General features: G+C 32.7%; 2 protein-coding genes and 2 long non-coding RNA genes across 9 annotated transcripts; 1 reads left to right on the forward strand and 3 right to left on the reverse strand.

Annotated features, from left to right (window-relative positions):
• Positions 1-992, reverse strand: LOC146910261 (uncharacterized). The gene is made up of 2 exons (XR_015020475.1): positions 675-992; positions 1-391 (listed from the first exon to the last, which is right to left on the reverse strand). It is a non-coding gene; the product is annotated as an uncharacterized LOC146910261 (long non-coding RNA).
• Positions 993-1,591: 599 nt separating this feature from the next.
• Positions 1,592-9,027, forward strand: LOC146910262 (uncharacterized). Of its 2 annotated transcripts, XR_015020474.1 has the most exons (5): positions 1,709-1,845; positions 1,927-1,990; positions 2,428-2,459; positions 2,557-2,757; positions 8,461-9,027. It is a non-coding gene; the product is annotated as an uncharacterized LOC146910262 (long non-coding RNA). The 2 variants fall into 2 exon arrangements; XR_015020473.1 differs by lacking the exon at positions 8,461-9,027 and having other exon boundaries at positions 1,592-1,845; positions 2,557-5,753.
• Positions 3,699-8,844, reverse strand: LOC146910263 (protein NRT1/ PTR FAMILY 5.2-like). Of its 5 annotated transcripts, XM_085730147.1 has the most exons (5): positions 8,702-8,844; positions 6,876-6,974; positions 6,238-6,455; positions 5,184-5,752; positions 3,699-4,863 (listed from the first exon to the last, which is right to left on the reverse strand). In XM_085730147.1, the coding sequence occupies exons 4-5, from the start codon at positions 5,747-5,749 to the stop codon at positions 3,963-3,965; spliced, it is 1,467 nt and encodes a 488-aa protein (XP_085586273.1). In that variant the 5' UTR covers positions 5,750-5,752; positions 6,238-6,455; positions 6,876-6,974; positions 8,702-8,844; the 3' UTR covers positions 3,699-3,962. The 5 variants fall into 5 exon arrangements, with proteins under 5 accessions (XP_085586273.1, XP_085586270.1, XP_085586269.1 ...); XM_085730144.1 differs by lacking the exon at positions 6,876-6,974 and having other exon boundaries at positions 5,214-5,752; XM_085730143.1 differs by lacking the exon at positions 6,876-6,974.
• A 2,637-nt stretch (positions 9,028-11,664) lies between the features above and the next one.
• On the reverse strand, positions 11,665-16,295 carry LOC146910264 (protein NRT1/ PTR FAMILY 5.2-like). The gene is made up of 4 exons (XM_085730142.1): positions 16,153-16,295; positions 13,675-13,892; positions 12,985-13,553; positions 11,665-12,645 (listed from the first exon to the last, which is right to left on the reverse strand). The coding sequence occupies exons 1-4, from the start codon at positions 16,271-16,273 to the stop codon at positions 11,745-11,747; spliced, it is 1,809 nt and encodes a 602-aa protein (XP_085586268.1). The 5' UTR covers positions 16,274-16,295; the 3' UTR covers positions 11,665-11,744.
• Between the last annotated feature and the right edge of the window lie 3,959 nt (positions 16,296-20,254).

A 20,254-nucleotide genomic window follows, 5' to 3' on the forward strand; every position in this document is an offset into this window, starting at 1 on the left:
TGGAGTAAATCTCAACTCAAACTATCACATGGTCTGAACTGAACACAATGATGATTATTACTCTACATCAAATCATAGGTAAGGTAACTTTTTTCAAAACCGATGCTAATAACTCAAAAAGTAAAGAACGGTTCAATACCCATCTAATTACCTTATGACTCACGTTTAATCCCCAACCATCCTGCTACCCAAACAAACGCTGCACTCCATCACTTAACATAAAACATGGCAACCTCAAGATCAAAACAACTTCTCATCAACTCTCCAGCAAGAATGTCGCAGGCAGCAAGAGCATCACACACTGCAAAACAAAGATTTGTCGTCGTCTTCACCAGTCCTCCACATCATCGAACCATTGTAAGTCTCAATCTTAAAACTCTACCTTTGAAAGCTGGAATTTTAACCCAAGAACAGTAAAAATTAATTAAATCCATGGAAAACCCTAAAATAGACTACACAAAAATTTAGCCCTCTTTGCTTCGTACAATCAACATTGTATACCGATTTCTCTGATTTTTTATTACCCAAAAAAATTTAGTTTTTATTATACCCATAGGTGATTTAGAAAAGGACTGAACATTATGTGTTTTTTTACGTTAATTAAAAACAACATCACAGTTCATCCCTAAAAAAACCAGCATAGAAATCAAATCAGGGTTTACTATTCTACAAACCTCTGACGAAGTTTACACTTTCTACAATCCACAATGTAAATCATAAGTTGTAATGTATAATACTCAACATTGTTTTCATATGAACCACATAATTAACACTTTTTGTCAAACACACCATCTAATCCTTCCCATACATCGTGCAGGTTGCGCCTGCATTAACTCCGCGCAGGCATTAAGCAGAACAATACAAGGTTGTTTTTCCAATGAGCTTTTGATATATCTAAGGAAACTTGATTTTAAATATTTAGCTTTCCCAAACTAAAGTAGTTATACATCATGTTTTTTTCATGAGCTAATTAACATAATAAGAATAAAACTAGGAAAACAATGTGCCCCGTTTTTGTTTTATACTTCTTCATGTCATTTTTTTCTTTCAATTTTCATCAATTTTTTATTAGCATATTAGCTGGTGTTTACCTTCTCGACCAAGCTAGTAGATCTTTGAAATTGACATGGCACAAAAGTCATGAGATTACAAATATGAATACATCAAAATGGCTTTTCAGCCTTTACACAATGTGTTTAATTTGTATGTAATTTTTTTCACATAAATTCAATTATATATGACATTATAGATATTTATGAAACTATTTTAAGAACTAACAAAATAAAGTGTATCGTAATGTAATTTAATTGAATGCATGTGTAAAATATTTTTCTTATCTATATTGTATGTGTGTACTATTTGGTGACCGTTAAACTAACTTTTACATTTTTTTAACTAAAAACTAACTTTGCATATAATTTTTTTTCCTTCAAAAAGAAAAATATTATATATTTTTTTGTCAATCGAACTGCTATATAATACATATTTATTTTCCTTTAAAAAAATTATTTTATTATATTAATCATTTGATTCGAATTTCGTAAGATTTGAAAAAGAACAAGTATATACTCAAATATTTCTTATTTTATATGTATGTTTTAAAAGTTTATATGATATTAATCTTAATACATCTCAATAATATATTAAATAGTGTGAAAATGTGTATTTCTTTTCACATAAGTTTTACTACTTATATGTACTTCACCTCATATTATATACTCAATTATAGAACTTTATAATCAACAATACCAAAATCTATCAAAATTAATTATTAAAAACAAATCTATCAAACCTAACCATGCATAAATAAATAAATTTGCTACACCTGCGCATCATCTTTTACAGGTAGTTATTTTTGTTGTTTGTTCATGGTCATTAGTATTTGTTATTAAGATGATTCTTAAACTCTAATATTACTCGCTGCAGAGATGGAGTGAGCGAGGGACAATTTTACCTGGTGTTGTTGTTTGAGCTTGATGTGATCCGGAAGGTAACTGTTTTGTGTGGTTGTTTCCACAGTTTCAAATTAATAAATTGTTCTTATTGTGCTTGCTGTATTATTAGCAGAGACAAACTATCATAACAGATAAGAGACATTATGCTAAACTTAAGTAGTAATTACAGCCTAAAGCATTGCTTGCGTATGTTACAATAAACTACAGCAAAATCGTGTACTTTTAACTATAGTGTAGGACTATAAAAAGTTCTGTCTAACCTGGTTACTATACCCTTCGTAGAGGCACAAAGGATTGAAGTAGACTTTGTATTGAATACTGTAAAATGATTGTGATTTAAACTTTACATTTCTAAATTTTTAAAACATCAACAGTTGTATACTGTTTCGTCTGTATATCATGCCTTCTAACTTCACAAATTTTCATTCTGAAATCATTTTAATGTGGTGTCATCTTTAATTATTTACTGCAGACATGCCAGATGCACCCGTTCTGTTTCTATTGGTAAGTTTTCCATTTTCTTTATATATAAGAAACTAATTAGATTCATAGTTATTTATGTTGCGTTCTGTTAACTATTTGTGTTGTGTTATAATTGCAGTGCCCCCAGCCTATTATGCACATTTGGCTGCATTCAGGGCAAGGTTCTACATGGATCCTGAGACTTCAGACAGTGGCTCAATGACAAGTGGTGATTTCAAATACATGGGCATGCAAAGTAGCCTTCCTCTGCCGTCCTGGTACTTTCGAACACTAGTTAGCTTCTGTTCTGTTAGCTTCCATTATCCGAATAAAGAAACAGGTTAGTGTTTGAACAAATCACTTTTGTTCTGCAATACACTATTTAATACAATGTGTTGTCAAATAGCGGCTACTTTTCATAGCGCTCTAGTGTTGCGTAGAAAGTTTGAACAAACCAATTTTTTCCTAATCCGTGATTGACAACAAAGAATTAATGTTATATCTTTCATTGCCAATCAATTTTAGCTTGTTGAAATCTTAGAAATCAAATATCTAGATGTTTTACTGATTGAAATACCTAGTTTCACTATTCAGTAACATTTATGCAACAGAATTTGCTGCAATTGCACCTAAAACTGTTAGCTAGAAATTAGCTACTTAATGAGTAACAGTTTTTAAGTGTTACAAGTAATACTCTCAAGTGTTACTGAAATCATTTAGTAACACGGGCTTTACCTAACATTTGTCAAATGTTACAAGATCTAAATAGTAACATTTGTTTTTGATTTAGTTACAATTTTGAAGTGTTACTAAATCTCATATATGTTGTAGTGTGCGTATGGTCTCAATCTAGTTTATATAAGATATAATGACATATCCAACTTCAGCTACCATACCATATTAGCCTTTGAAAACCATTTTTTTTCTTCAAGAAAACCGTTAAATTTTATTCGACGAAAAATGAACATGATTGTAAGTTATATACATATAGAATTTCTTTTTTTCACTTATGACATCAATATCATCTAATATTGAAAATTTAGGTATTATTATGGTAAAAATATTTGAGGTCAAAATATTGGGTTTTGAATATAACTAATGTTTCTTGCAAAAAACTAATAAAGAATATAACTACTGGTTGAAGTGTTTTCAGTTGTACTTAGAAGAAACTGAGAAAAGGCTACATTATTTATCTTCATATATTTGTATATTTTATGTGTTAGAACATCGAGCCGGTTCAAAATAATATAGATAAGAAAAACAAACAAATAACACACGATCTTTAGTAACAAAATTTGACCAATACATGTTCTTTGCATTACACAGAGTACAAATTTACATTTAAACATTTAAGATCCGGTTTACAATGTTACCTTGAACCGTACGTAACCTCAGCAAACGTTTGAGTCTGATTGCACACTTATCAGTAACTATAGACCATACACTCAACAAAATATAACATAAGATATTGAAAAGTAGTCACAACTATGGACTTAATTGAATCTTTCTCAATTAAAGAACAGAGAAACATTTTTTGTGTTTTCTCTAGGATTTGACATCCAGTTGTGAGATGCTTTGACTTATTTCAGTCTTATAGACTTTAGATGAAGCAGGGTTCATCTCTAAGTCTATTTTGGTTTGAGTTACATCATCATTATATACAAAGAATTTGGCAATAACAAGAAAGAAAAAGAAGTTGACAACACTTAACAAGGCCAAAAAAGCATAATAATAATCTAAATGTGAGATATTTAGATTATCCAAAATCCAACCTTTATGACCATGTTTACTTGTGAGATGAGCAACATTTGATAGAAGAAAAGTACTCAAAAAATTTCCCATGCTCAAGGTTGTTGTAGCATATGATGATCCAAGGCTTTTCATAGATTCAGGTGCTTGATCATAGAAGAACTCTATCTTAGCAATTTCCACAAACGTATCAGCAATCCCCATCAAAGCGAATTGAGGGACGAGAATGAAAATTGAAAGAGGGGTTGTATCAAGTTTGCCTAAAAGATTGTGTTCTCTTGCAACATTGAGTCTCTTCCTCTCTATAAGACACGAAACAACCATTACGATGACGTGAAACACAAGGCCAATTCCTATTCTTTGTAGCATTGTAATTCCTCTTGGATTCTTTGTGTAGCGTCGGATAATAGGAACAAAAACACGATCATAGATTAAAATGCTTATAACCATGAAGATATGTACAAATGCTATGAGACTTGCTGGAGGGACTTTAAAATGAGCTCCCAGTCTCCGGTCTAGAGTAGTGCCTTGTTTGACGAAGAGTGTGTTTGTTTGAGCGAATATTATGCTTGGAATACATGTTGCAACCAATATAGGGATCATTTTGGTCATTTGTTTAGTTTCCTCAATTTGTGTCACAGTGCAAAGCATCCATGGTGAAGTTTGGTCGGTCTTCACTGCAGCTTTGTCAAGGAAACTACAAACATTTGTACATGTTATAATTATATACTTATGATTTCACCTTAGATTGAACTCAAGTATGGTGTCCCACACATGTTAGTATCCAACACTAACACTAACATGACATTCACATTACATGATTACATTTGTCATGCTTTAATTTTTCAAAAAATTATTACTAGTGTCTACGTATCAGGGTCATGTTTGATATTTGTGTATACGTGCGTCAGACTCTATGTTTGATAGATAATAAATTTATGTGACATGACAAAACAAACTAATTGATGCAATGGCACTTTAAGTGGTAAAAACTAATAAAGACTACCAAAAACTAACCTCAATGAAGAACTGTGATTAATTCTATACCTTCCTTTACTTGTATACTCTTCAATGCTCAAATCATGTAGCTCTTTTGAATCATTTGGGACATTTAACTTCCACTTTCTCATAGCAGCAACAAAGACTTGAACCATTCTAGTTAAAGGACTTCCAGATGGTAATTTATGTCTATAAAGTGGTGTTCCTAACAAAAACACCAATGTTGAAAAAAGAAGCAATATGGTTGGAATCCCATAACCAAGGGCAAAACCAACATTGTCTTGTATGTAGACTAATACTGTTTCGGCTAAAATGGCTCCAATTACAATGTAGAACACCCACCAATTATAAAAGGAAAGTTTTTGAGACCTCTCTTTCGGCTCAAACTCATCAAATTGGTCTGCTCCAAGTGTGGTGATGCTGGGCTTAATTCCTCCTGTGCCTGCTGCAATTATGTACAAAGCAAAGAAGAAAATACCAATTTGCAGTGATGAAGCTTTTTGGCAATCCTGTTTTTCTATCCCTACAGCACATGCTGGTGGTCTCAGCATTGGTAGGGACACTGCAAGAGTCAATAAACACATTCCCTGCAGAAAAAAGACTTATCACGTTTATACTTGCTAAAGTAGAGATATGACTAAAAAGATTTGCAACTGCAATTTGAATGATGCATTGAAATTTTTTATGTCACATTGACTCCAATAAATGAGATATCATGTCCGTGAGATGTCAAGTAGTAAGAATTTATTCTTGTCACTTTCAATGACATAATTTAAATTCCATCGAAGATGGTTTTAAAATGGATTAATTAGACTATATTAGCAGTATTTAATTAAGATTCGCTAGTTGCAGCTTCTTGAATTTTCACTACCGTGTATTATTTACTCAAACTGCACCATTATCCTCCCTGTTTTCCGTTAAGTTAGAGTTGAATGTTTGACTCTTCTTTTATTAAAGCAACATGTAAGCATTCACATGATATTCGTGAATAAACGTTCGCCTGATATAGCAAGGCTCTATTGTATATACAGCGAAAATTCAAAACCTTAGAATTGAATATTGAATATCTTACCAAAAAGTAAATGCCAGATGATATCACAAAGGTCCAATATCGGCCAAGATAGGCGTCGGCTATGTAAGCCCCAATAACTGGCAGGATCTTAACTGTACCTGCCCAGTTAGTGACATTGTTTGCAGATTTAACAGTACCCTGATGGAGCTTCTTTGTTAGATACAACACTAGATTTGATGCTATCCCGAAGTATGTCAACCTTTCAATCACTTCAGAGCCTATAATAAACACATGGACTTTTCATATTTAGAAGTGACAATTGTTCTTTGTGCTACATGTGAAAACAAATGAAGTTGTTGAGTGTATTGTAAAAAATAAGTTACTAATGTACTATACTGCATTTGTTGTAGATATTAAAATGCACAACTGTAAATATTAAAAATTTATCATTCACCCCGTTTGATTGCTTTATGCCTTCGCCTTTTAGGCTTGACACTCAAGGATTGTGTTCGGTACTAGGTATTCAGATTTAAGGAGGACCGACTGTGGAGCAAGGTTGAGGGCTACTCGTCCAAATACACCCAACTCTAGAAGCCGACTAGGGATCCTAGACCAAGGATTGACCATGTCATATGTTTTCTGAGTGAGACATGGACTGGGGACGAGTTAAGTGAGTAAGACCGTATGCAAGTTCATACCTGGCCATGGCTATCATACTCTGCCGGTTGGATAAAGCACCAACGGTAAAAGACCCTCTTCATTCCAATGAGCCGCACATTTGCAATTTTTGTACTTAACTAATCATTGGCAATCATGAGAGAATATGTGAAAGGACCATTCACCCTGCTTAGGGTTGGGCATGACAAAAGGGGTGGACCCAAACCTTTGAAATGAATTGCTTATAAAAAATAAAGCATAGAGAGAGAGAGAGAGAGAGAAGAGACATAGTATTTCACAAAATTTTCAAAATACTAGGTTTATCTCCCCCAAGTAGGGGTAACCACTGACTTTTGGCGACGGCCGTGACATTGACTTGTGCTATTAGACAATAGTAACAACTTACAAGCAACAATTATTGTCAAAAAAGAAATAAAATATGCTATTGTTTTTGAACGGACATAATCATAATCCAAATAAATATTTATAAGAAATGCAAGTATATGAGGTTTTGGAATTGATTTTACCCAAATCAAACGTTATTTTATGGGAAAAGGTGTTGATTTCTACCTATAAAATAACGTCAGATTTCTATTAGGAAAAACAATTTTGCTTACCTACCTTACTATTTGATTAGAAATAAAAATAAAATTTCCAACAAAAAAAAGAAATAAAAATAAAACAAACTTTTGCGTCGAGTTAAAAATGTATAACATAAATTGCTTTGTAACCAAAAAAAAAACATAAATTGCTTCACTCCAAATCAAAGAGTTTTTCTATTCACACCCCATATATTTCTGGTTACACTTAAATTTACTTAAAATTTTAAAATAATACCAAAATTGTCCTTTTTTATAAATTTTCTTAAAACCTTGATATTCATTGTCACTCTAAAATTTCACCATCTTTCACCCACAAACAATCATGGATGTTCATTCAATCTCTATAGAAGATTAAAGAGTGAATCAAAACATCTTTCATCCATACTCTATTGCATATAAGTAATTGAATTTTCTTTTTCTTTCTCAATGATGCTAGAGTTTTTATTTTTTTTCCTTGTTGTTCAACGTTGATATGTCATACACTTTACAACACAGTTATTTAATGATGCAACATAAACAACGTTAATTAACATTGTTGAGGTTAACTTAAATTCCGTTTAAGTAGGTACATGTAAACTCAATTTACATAACCTACTTAAACTGAGTTTACATGTACATACTTAAAATAAGATTACGTAGAATCATTAAACAAGGTTGAAGAGGTTAAAGCAAAAATTAACTTTTAGTATGTACACTTAAACTCAGTTTACATGACCAACTTAAACTAAGTTTGCATGACTTACTTAAACGTACATTTAAACTCAGTTTACATTACCTACTTAAACTAAGTTTATATGGCCTACTTAAACTGAGTTTAAGATTACATTAAATTTTATTTAAGGGTAATTTTGTCATTTTAGGGTGTAACAAGGAATACTTGGGGTGTAATTAGAAAAATTCCAAATCAAATACTCAAGTCAAATATTTTTTTTTGACAAAATAATTAAGTCAATCTATTAATTATTTGATTGAATTCAAATGGTTAATGAGTTCTAAATTATTAACTTTTTTTTTTGGTTTGTAGATGTTGTAGTAAACACTAATGAAGCTTATAATATTCAACTACGAAGTCTCAAGTTCGAACCTAACAATTTCAGTATTGATAATTTAGCTAGACTTTACGGATCGATCATTCAACATTTTTCTACTTAGAAACAGAGGATTAAGAAGAAAAGAAATCGAGGGGTAACTTCAACAAACACTATTTGACGTACATAATAAGTTTCAGTATGGCAATAAGGGATACAAGAGGTTGATTCATATACCTACTATGAAGGAACAAGCTCTCCATCTTCCTGTGTTTGATCTTAAAATTGGTCTACCTTTAAGGTCCACTGTGCCATCTTCAGTGTAATCTTCTTTTCCATTTTCTCCTACCATTGTCATGATGTTTGAAAATAATTGTGCTGTTTCTAACTCTGTTGAACGTTAATTTATATAGTTTAGACAGGGAATTATATTTTAGAAGGTTATTAGTTTCTTCAAACTAAGGTTATACATTAACTAATTGTCCAATTGTTTGCAAATAAAAACAAAAATAATACTTTTTTTTTTTGAAGAAAAAAATAAAAATAATACTAGTTGCAATGTACGTCTTGTTTTATACCTTTGTCATTTATTCAAAATTTGTCCGTTATTTCCTTTAAATTATTAATGTGAGATTGTCAGATCACAAAATGTGTCATAAGATTTTTTTAACTGTATTATTGGTACGGAATTTACCACATCTTCGTCGAGGAACCTACGGAGAGCACAAGTTGAGTTCTCCTTCTCAATTGAATTTTTTTTGCTACGCAAGAGTTAGATATCAAACCCTTAATCACTTGTTTTAGAGGTTCAAATTTCTTACCACATGTATTGATCCATAAAATCTGTCATAAGTTATAAGTGAACAAAAACAAATACGTGCCTCCTTCAAAAAAAAAAATGTGCCGATTAAATTGGATTTCGCCTAATATATTTAGAGATTAAGGATATGCACGACTTCCGTATAAAACAAGAGAGTAAGAGCATGTAGGGATGACGATAGAGTACTGAAATAATAAATTATAAATTCATGTAAGTTTGGTATCCTCCAAAACTTATTTAAAAATTATACATGTCATTTTTTTTTGCTGCTTATTTTAAGTTTTTTTTTAAGGAAAAAAAATCCACGTTTCTTATTAGCAAAAATAAAAAATCCACATTTCTACTTTTAAAAATCTATAGCTGTTTTTTTTTTTGTTTTTATGGAAAAAAATATATTGCTGGTTGTAACTTGTATTGTAACTTACAATGAATAAATTTAAAGTCGGTTAACTGATATTACACAAAATTTTTAAAAGTGAAAATTGAACGGATGAAATTATTTGATATTAAGTCTTTTTGTACGGAAATTATTATTTTTTGTACGGATTATTTTTTGTAAGGAAATTATTGATGAGTCATAAGTCCTCACCATGTTTCATGAACATTTTTTTTAATAACTTTCACGACCTTGAATTTGTCAAAGCATGACATTGTTTTGGAGTTATATAACTCAAGTTGTTAATAAGTTTCGCTAAGATAAATTTGTACATGAGAACATGAGTTTGATAACAAAATAGGTTTTACTTACCTCATGTCCGTTATTAGAACCCTTTTATCTTGAAAATCGGATGATTAATAAAAATAAATGACATTTTTTATTTTTAATCACGTCTTTATTTATTTTTTTTTGTCTCTGTTTATTTGTTTCTCCTCCTCTCTTTTTTGTCATTCTCTATTTATGTTTTTTTTAAATTTGCTATTGTGATAGCCCTACTCTTTGATTGTTGTTTTCTACTCGTCAATTTACTAAACTTATAGTTAAAATCTATGAATGAAGAGATGTTGGCAAGTTTTGTTCGACTGTGCAAAGCGAGTTGAATTGATTGCAGGAAAATAAAATGTTTTCTTCGAATCCCATGACTCTAATAACTTTATAAAAGAAGGTTAATTGTTATGAGACAGTGATGTTTCTATAGAATGCTCTTAGTATTTGTGCCTAGACGAGGGCTATACTAACAATTTTCAAAAGATAAATCATAATCTAACTACCATACTTTAAAATCCCTAATTAACTAAAGATGAGTAAGCAACTTTCGAATTGTTCTTGTTCGGGTAGAGCAAGGTCGTCATTCTTAACCTTAACCTAGAGAACAATATAGATACCTAGGTTTGTGAGGCCTAGAGTCGCAAAGCATTATAAAGATCGAAACATATGAAAATTAAATAAGACTTAGATCATAACTCAATAAATACGTTTGCATTAATTGAATCCAACAAATAAATAGAGGTTCATTTTTGAACCCTAATCTTAGAGTGTTTAGTTACTCATGGTAACTGAATAAACAAAGAAAAGATAAACATACTCTAGAATAAGTGAGAGGAGAAAATTCCTGTTTGATTCTCTTGATGCTATCCAGGGACGGATCTAGACATTTGATATTGGTGTGACAAAACTTTCAAAACAACTATATATATTAACAAAGTAGACCATTGACACTTTAAACAGTATAGCAAAATGGTTTGGGTGAGAGCATTAACATGGTGTTACAAGTTCGAATCCAGGTTGTGTTACAGGTTCGAATCCCTGCAACACCCTTTTTATTAATATTAATAATTTAATAATTTAATAAAAAACCTATGATATTTGAACACAGGTCATACGAATCATCCATCAAGCATAAAACGCTAGGCCAAGAGAGAAACGAATCCAGGTTGTGTTACAGGTTCGAATCCCTGCAACACCCTTTTTATTAATAATAATTTAATAAAAAAAACCTATGATATTTGAACACAGGTCATACGAATCATCCATCAAGCATAAAACGCTAGGCCAAGAGAGAAACCTATGATATTTGAGCGACTTATATTATATATATAGTTATTAAGTCAAGTATATTAAAAATAAAAAAGGGAAATAATCTGGTGTGGCAACTGCCACACCATGTTTCACAGTGGATCCGCCCCTGATGCTATCCTTGCCTTGAACCATTAGGTTTATGAATGAGTTTAAATTGGAATTCTGGTTTTTTTTTTCTTTCTCCTAACTCAACTTGAAAAATTGGCAAAAAATTGTTTAAGATCCAGAGTACAAACTTACATTTAAACATTTAAGGTCTAGTTTACAATGTTACCTTGAACTGTAACCTCAACAAACGTTTGAGGCTGATTGCCCACTTATCAGCAACTATAGACCATATACTCAACAAAATATAACATAAGATTTTGAAAAGTAGTCACAACTATGGACTTAATTGAATCTTTCTCAATTAAAGAACATAGAAACATTATTTTGTGTTTTCTCTAGGATTTGACATCCAGTTGTGAGATGCTTTGACTTATTTCAGTCTTATAGACCTTAGATGAAGCAGGGTTCATCTCTAAGTCTATTTTGGTTTGAGTTACATCATCATTATATACAAAGAATTTGGCAATAACAAGAAAGAAAAAGAAGTTGACAACACTTAACAAGGCCAAAAAAGCATAATAATAATCTAAATGTGAGATATTTAGATTATCCAAAATCCAACCTTTATGACCATGTTTACTTGTGAGACGAGCAACATTTGATAGAAGAAAAGTACTCAAATAATTTCCCATGCTAATGGTTGTTGAAGAATATGATGTTCCAAGGCTTTTCATTGATTCAGGTGCTTGATCATAGAAGAACTCTGTCTTAGCAATTTCCACAAACGTATCAGCAATCCCCGTCAAAGCGAATTGAGGGACAAGAATGAAAATAGAAAGAGGGGTTGTATCATGCGCGCCTAAAAGATTACGTTCTCTTGCAACACTGAGTCTCTTTCTCTCAATAAGACACGAAACAACCATTACGATGACGTGAAACACAAGGCCAATTCCTAGTCTTTGTAACATTGTAATTCCTCTTGGATTCTTTGTGTAGCGTCGGATAATAGGAACAAAAATACGATCATAGATTACAATGCTTATAACCGTGAAGATATGTACAAATGCTATGAGACTTGCTGGAGGGACTTTAAAATGAGCTCCCATTCTCCGGTCTAGAGTAGTGCCTTGTTTGACGAAGAGTGTGTGTGTTTGAGCAAAAATTGTGCTTGGAATGCATGTTGCAATCAATATAGGGATCATTTTTGTCATTTGTTTTGTTTCCTCAATTTGTGTCACAGTGCAAAGCATCCATGGTGAAGTTTGGCCGGTCTTCACTGCAGCTTTGTCAAGGAATCTACAAACATTTGTACGTGTTATAATTATATACTTATGATTTTACCTTTGATTGAACTCAAGTCTGGTGTCCAACACATGTTAGTATCCAACACTTACACGACATTCACATTACATTATTACATTCAATCACTTCAATTTTTCAAAAAAACATTACTAGTGTTTTCGTGTGAGAGTCGTGTTTGATATTTGTGTATGTGTGTCAGACTTTTGGTGCTTGATAGATAAATGTGTGTAAGACTTTCGGTGCTTGATAGATAATAAATTTATATGACATGAAAAAACAAACTAATTCATGCAGTGAAACTTTAAGTGGTAAGAAATACTACTAAAAACTAACCTCAATGAAGAGCTGTGATTAATTCTATACCTTCCTTTACCTGTATACTCTTCAATGCTCACCTCATGTAGCTCTTTTGAATCAATTGGGACATTTAACTTCCACTTTCTCATAGCAGCAACAAAGACTTGAACCATTCTAGTCAAAGGACTTCCAGAAGGTAATCTATGTCTATAAAGTGGTGTTCCAAACAAAAACACCAATGTTGAAAAAACAAGCAATATGGTTGGAATCCCATAACCAAGGGCAAAACCAACATTGTCTTGTATGTAGACTAATCCTGTTTCGGCTAAAATGCCTCCTGTTAGAATGCAGAACACCCACCAATTGAAAAAGGAAAGTTTTTGAGACCTCTCTTTGGGCTCAAACTCGTCAAATTGGTCGGCTCCAAGTGTGGAGATGTTGGGCTTAATCCCCCCAGTGCCTGCTGCAATTGTGTACAAAGCAAAGAAGAAAATACCAATTTGTAGTGATGAAGCTTTTTGGCAATCCTTGTCTGCTATCCCTTGAGCACATGGTGGTGGTCTCAACATTGGTAGTGATACTGTTAGAGTTAATAAACACATTCCCTGCAGGAAAAAAATAATAATATTAATGAGACTATATTAACCGTATTTAATTAAGATTTTCTACAATATCAAATATTGTATATATGGCGAAAATTTAAAACCTTTGAAATGAATATCTTACCAAAAAGTAAATGCCAGTTGATACGACAAAGGTCCAATATCGGCCAAGATAGGCGTCGGCTATGTAAGCCCCAATAACTGGCAGGATCTTAACTGTACCTGCCCAGTTAGTGACATTGTTTGAAGATTTGACAGTACCCTCATGGAGCTTCCTTGTTAGATACAACACTAGATTTGATGATATCCCGAAGTATGACATCCTTTCAATCAATTCGCAGCCTATAATAAACACATGGATTTTTCGTATTTAGAAGTGACAATTGTTCTTTGTGCTACATGTGAAAACAAATGAAGTTGTCAAGCGTATTGTAAAAAAAAAAATTTACTAATGTATATACTACATTTGTTGTAGATATTAAAATTCGCCCAACTGTAAATATTAAAAAAAATTATCATTCAGCCCGTTAGATTGCTTTATGCCTTTGCCTTTTAGGCTTGACACTCAAGGGCTGTGTTCGGTACTAGGTATTCAGATTTAAGGAGGGCCAACTGTGGAGCAAGGTTGAGGGCTACTCGTCCTAATACAACAACTCTAGAAGCCGACTAGGGATCCTAGACCAAGGATTGACCATGTTATATGTTTTCTGAGTGAGACATGGACTGGAGACGAGTTAAGTGAGTAAGACCGTATGCAAGTTCATACCTAGCCATGGCTATCATACTCGGTCGGTTGGATAAAGCACCAATGGTAAAAGACCATCTTCATACCAATGAGCCCACACATTTGTACTTTTTGTACTTAACTAATCATTGGCAATCATGAGAGAATATGTGAAGGGACCATTCACCCTACTTAGGGTTGGGCATGACAAAAAGGGGTGGACCCAAACCTTTGAAATGAATTGCTTATAAAAAATAAAGCATAGAGAGAGAGAGAAGAGACATAGTATTTCACAAAATTTTCAAAATACTAGGTTTATCTCCCCCAAGTAGGGGTAACCACTGACTTTTGGCGACGGCCGTGACATTGACTTGTGCTATTAGACAATAGTAACAACTTACAAGCAACAATTATTGTCAAAAAAGAAATAAAATATGCTATTGTTTTTGAACGGACATAATCATAATCCAAATAAATATTTATAAGAAATGCAAGTATATGAGGTTTTGGAATTGATTTTACCCAAATCAAACGTTATTTTATGGGAAAAAGGTGTTGATTTCTACCTATAAAATAACGTCAGATTTCTATTAGGAAAAACAATTTTGCTTACCTACCTTACTATTTGATTAGAAATAAAAATAAAATTTCCAACAAAAAAAAAGAAATAAAAATAAAACAAACTTTTGCGTCGAGTTAAAAATGTATAACATAAATTGCTTTGTAACCAAAAAAAACATAAATTGCTTCACTCCAAATCAAAGAGTTTTTCTATTCACACCCCATATATTTCTGGTTACACTTAAATTTACTTAAAATTTTAAAATAATACCAAAATTGTCCTTTTTTTTATAAATTTTCTTAAAACCTTGATATTCATTGTCACTCTAAAATTTCACCATCTTTCACCCACAAACAATCATGGATGTTCATTCAATCTCTATAGAAGATTAAAGAGTGAATCAAAACATCTTTCATCCATACTCTATTGCATATAAGTAATTGAATTTTCTTCTTCTTTCTCAATGATGCTAGAGTTTTTATTTTTTTTCCTTGTTGTTCAACGTTGATATGTCATACACTTTACAACACAGTTATTTAATGATGCAACATAAACAACGTTAATTAACATTGTTGAGGTTAACTTAAATTCCGTTTAAGTAGGTACATGTAAACTCAATTTACATAACCTACTTAAACTGAGTTTACATGTACATACTTAAAATAAGATTACGTAGAATCATTAAACAAGGTTGAAGAGGTTAAAGCAAAAATTAACTTTTAGTATGTACACTTAAACTCAGTTTACATGACCAACTTAAACTAAGTTTGCATGACTTACTTAAACTGAGTTTAAGTATGTACATTTAAACTCAGTTTACATTACCTACTTAAACTAAGTTTATATGGCCTACTTAAACTGAGTTTAAGATTACATTAAATTTTATTTAAGGGTAATTTTGTCATTTTAGGGTGTAACAAGGAATACTTGGGGTGTAATTAGAAAAATTCCAAATCAAATACTCAAGTCAAATATTTTTTTTTTGACAAAATAATTAAGTCAATTTATTAATTATTTGATTGAATTCAAATGGTTAATGAGTTCTAAATTATTAACTTTTTTTTTTGGTTTGTAGATGTTGTAGTAAACACTAATGAAGCTTATAATATTCAACTACGAAGTCTCAAGTTCGAACCTAACAATTTCAGTATTGATAGTTTAGCTAGACTTTACGGATCGATCATTCAACATTTTTCTACTTAGAAACAGAGGATTAAGAAGAAAAGAAATCGAGGGGTAACTTCAACAAACACTATTTGACGTACATAATAAGTTTCAGTATGGCAATAAGGGATACAAGAGGTTGATTCATATACCTACTATGAAGGAACAAGCTCTCCATCTTCCTGTGTTTGATCTTAAAATTGGTCTACCTTTAAGGTCCACTGTGCCATCTTCAGTGTAATCTTCTTTTCCATTTTCTCCTACCATTGTCATGATGTTTGAAAATAATTGTGTTGTTTCTAACTCTGTTGAACGTTAATTTATATAGTTTAGATAGGGAATTATATTTTAGAAGGTTATTAGTTTCTTCAAACTAAGGTTATACATTAACTAATTGTCCAATTGTTTGCAAATAAAAACAAAAATAATACTTTTTTTTTTGAAGAAAAAAATAAAAATAATACTAGTTGCAATGTACGTCTTGTTTTATACCTTTGTCATTTATTCAAAATTTGTCCGTTATTTCCTTTAAATTATTAATGTGAGATTGTCAGATCACAATTAAGGTTATACATTAACTAATTGTCCAATTGCTTGCAAAAAATAAAAATAATACCAGTTGCAATGTACGTCGTTTCTCTATTCTTTATTGGTAACATTTCCTTTAAATTCTTAGTGTGAGATTGTCAGGTCACAAAATGTGCCATAAGTTTTTTTTTACTGTATTATTGGTACAAAATTTACCACATCTTCGTCGAGGAAACTACGCAAAACACAAGTTGAGTTCTTCTTTCTCAATCATATTTTTGTTGGTGCACAAGCCTTAGATATCAAACCCCTAACCACTTGTTTTAGGGGTTCAAATTTCTTACCACATGTAACAATCCTTGAGATCTGTCATAAGTTATAAGTGAACAAAAACAAATATATGCCGATTAAATTGGATTTCACCTAATATATTTTGAGATTAAGGATATGCACGACTTCCATATAAAACAAGAGAGTAACATGCATTGTGTATATGGATGACGACAGATAGAGTCTGGGTAGAGTACTAAAATAATAAATTCTTAAACTAGTAAGTTTGGTATCCTCCAAAACTTATTTAAAAATTATACATGTTATTTTAATTTGAAAAGTATACGTTCTAAATGTTCATTTTTAAAAAAAGTCAGAACAATAATCCACATTTCTTATTAGCAAAAATAAAAAATCCACGTTTCGTCTTTTAAAAATCTATATGATCCGGTTGGCGGCTATTTGAACAAAACAATAAACAATCTAAAGTCTCCTTAAAAAAAATTAAACAATTTGAACAAAACAATAAACAATCTAAAGTCTCCTTAAAAAAAAATAAACAATTTAAAGTCGGTTAACTGACATTAATTTTTTTGTTGTTGAGAAATAGACATTACAATTTTTTTAAAGTGAATTTTTTTTTTTTGAAGAGGCAAAAATGAAACTTATATTAACAACAAAAGCATTGTTCCTTTCGCACAAGGTGTGCTAAAAGAAACAAGCATAATTACAATGAGTTTTGTCCGAAGACACCGACACCAAAAACACAAGACACAGCTAACCAATACCCAAACAAGGTAAAGGGGAAACAAACCAATTATGAATCCCAAACTCATGCACAACATTGGCTGCCTTCAACCACCAGAATGAGTGAATCTGAACCTTTTCGAACAACTGGTGAATAGTATTCTCTGTATTGTTAAACTGCCTATTATTACGTTCAGTCCACAACACCCACACACAAACCAACCATAATAGTTGCATAAAAGAGCGGTTTTTAGCTGCATAACCTAACAAATGAGAAAACTGAACAAAGTGATCAGCAGTGTCAAAGGGATCGACACCACTAACTCCAATCCAAGCACGAACATGCTGCCATAAGTCTCTGAATATAGGGCAGGAGACAAATAAATGTTGAACTGTCTCCACTTCCCCACAGCCAGAAACACAAAGATGCGCATCTTGAACCATAATACCACGGGTTGCCAAGTTATTTTTTGTTGGCAACCTATTTCTAAGAAGCCTCCAAGCAAGAATAGATACTTTTAACGGGACATGTCTGTGCCATACCAAATTTTGAGCCTCATCAACAATAATATTACCACCTGTTGTCAACAAATCATAAACAGAACGAACAGAATAATTTCTTGAATTGTCAAGTCGCCACCTCCATTCATCTGTCACTGAAACCTGCAAAGTCACATTAGCAAGCAACTCTCGACACTCCCCCACTAATTCCTCCTCCCAATCCCACAATCTCCTTCTCCACCTCCAAGACGCACCTCCCTCCTCCCACCCCAACACAAACATATCCTCCACCGTGCTATGTTTATTGACACTTAAATCAAATAACCGTCTAAAACGCACCGAGAAAGGAATACCACCTAACCACGGATCAGTCCAAAAATAAGTATTTCTCCCATTCCCCACAACTTTAGCGACACAATCCCTAAACCACTCTCCTCCCACACCGCCCCCACCATCCCGGAGGCGCACGATGTCCCTCCACCAACCCGACGCCCGACGCCCACCATCCTTCAACACGCCATCCTCCTCGCCATAACAGGCCACCAAAACTCTATACCATAACCCCTCCCTATCAACCAACGTCCTCCAACACCACTGCCCTAAGAGAGCCATATTAAATTCTCTCATTCTTCTCACCCCTAAACCTCCCTCCTCCTTTCTAACACAAATAGAATTCCAGCTAACCCAGGAGATTTTCCTATGATCCTCACATCCCCCCCAAAAAAAATTATTAAACATAGATTCAAAGGAAGAGATTATACTTGACGGAGCTTTGAAGAAGGAAAGGGCATAAACAGGTAGAGAAGACAAGACATACTTTATGAGAATCAGACGGCCACCAAACGATAGAAACCGACTCTTCCACATCGACAACCGGTTCGCAATACGGGCAACAACAGAATCCCAAAAAGATAATCTTCTAGCATCACCTCCAACAGTAAGTAGAAAGAGTTACTCCAAATCATGACCTTTGATCTAATATTAATTAATGACTGTAATTAATTACTAGAAATCCCTACCATAAGGTTATTTTATTCATAACCAACCCAGCACATTCTTCCTAAATAACCCGACACCAACACAAAAATTTCAATTCTCAAATAATCTGTTGAAAATATGTCGTAAGCCTCTATCTCCTACGAATCTGTATATGCTTTCAATTCCTACAATTGGCTTAGAAAACATGAATAATGACATTCGGTGATCCATCTGATTAGGTTATAGGAGTATCTCTGAATTTCAAAGAATAACCAATCCACACATACGTAATTAGGTTATACCATTATGATTTAGTCAATAACTTAATTGGATATTAAAATTCTAGATAATCTCCATGAATATGTAATACACATGATTCAGTTTGATCTTCTATCGAATAAAAACAAATTATATTGGATTCAGCAAATAATTATATCCTTCTTACAGAGTGTGGCGGGCATAGAAGTTTTATTTTGATTGTGTTTTACCGATGTAGTTTTTTGGGTTCTTTAAGAAGAAGGAATAAAATAACCTTACAGTAGGGATTAATGTAATATCCCGCCTGTCAGTATCGGTATATTACTCGTTGATCGTGTCAGAGGAATTAAATTCATGGAAAGTAAGTTCATGGATAATATTTATTATGAGATGTCAGCTTAATACGGGTAAAGTAGCATAGCCGTATTAAACACGCTTAAGACCAAGGGCAGTTTGGTAATTCCATGGATAAAGGATATTTATATGTTATTGAGGGAAAATATCTCATTTCCTCTTCTCCTTTCTCTCTCTTAAGGTTGGCAAGAGCTTTCTTCTTCTCCTCTCTCCTTCCATCAATCTCCCTCCTCTTCACACCACATCATGCATCAAATCTTCTTCTTCATAGATTCAAGAACAAGTTTTAGTGTCTCTATCTTCCCACAAGAGATTGGTAACATGGGTTGAACTTATTTCCAATTCTTCCTCCTCTTTATAAGAGATTCAAGGTTAGGGTTTTGATGAAGAAGCTTTGGGTTGGAGTAAAGATGATCAAGCAAGGATCATGATGTCTTAAATTGCAAGAAAACAACAAGAATGAGATGGTGTGTTCAAAGGAAACAAGTTGACCAAAGCTAGGGTTTGGCTTGTTGAGCTTAGAGCTTGAAGAGTTGGCAAGATTATGTTAAGGTGAGTTCCATAGATAGATATCCTACCCTTGGGATTATGTTTATGTCATGTAAGATTAACATGAAA

This window comes from Medicago sativa, chromosome 7 (genome assembly GCF_051527215.1).
Source record: "Medicago sativa cultivar Bolivia chromosome 7, Bolivia_mono, whole genome shotgun sequence".
Lineage (NCBI taxonomy): Eukaryota > Viridiplantae > Streptophyta > Magnoliopsida > Fabales > Fabaceae > Medicago > Medicago sativa.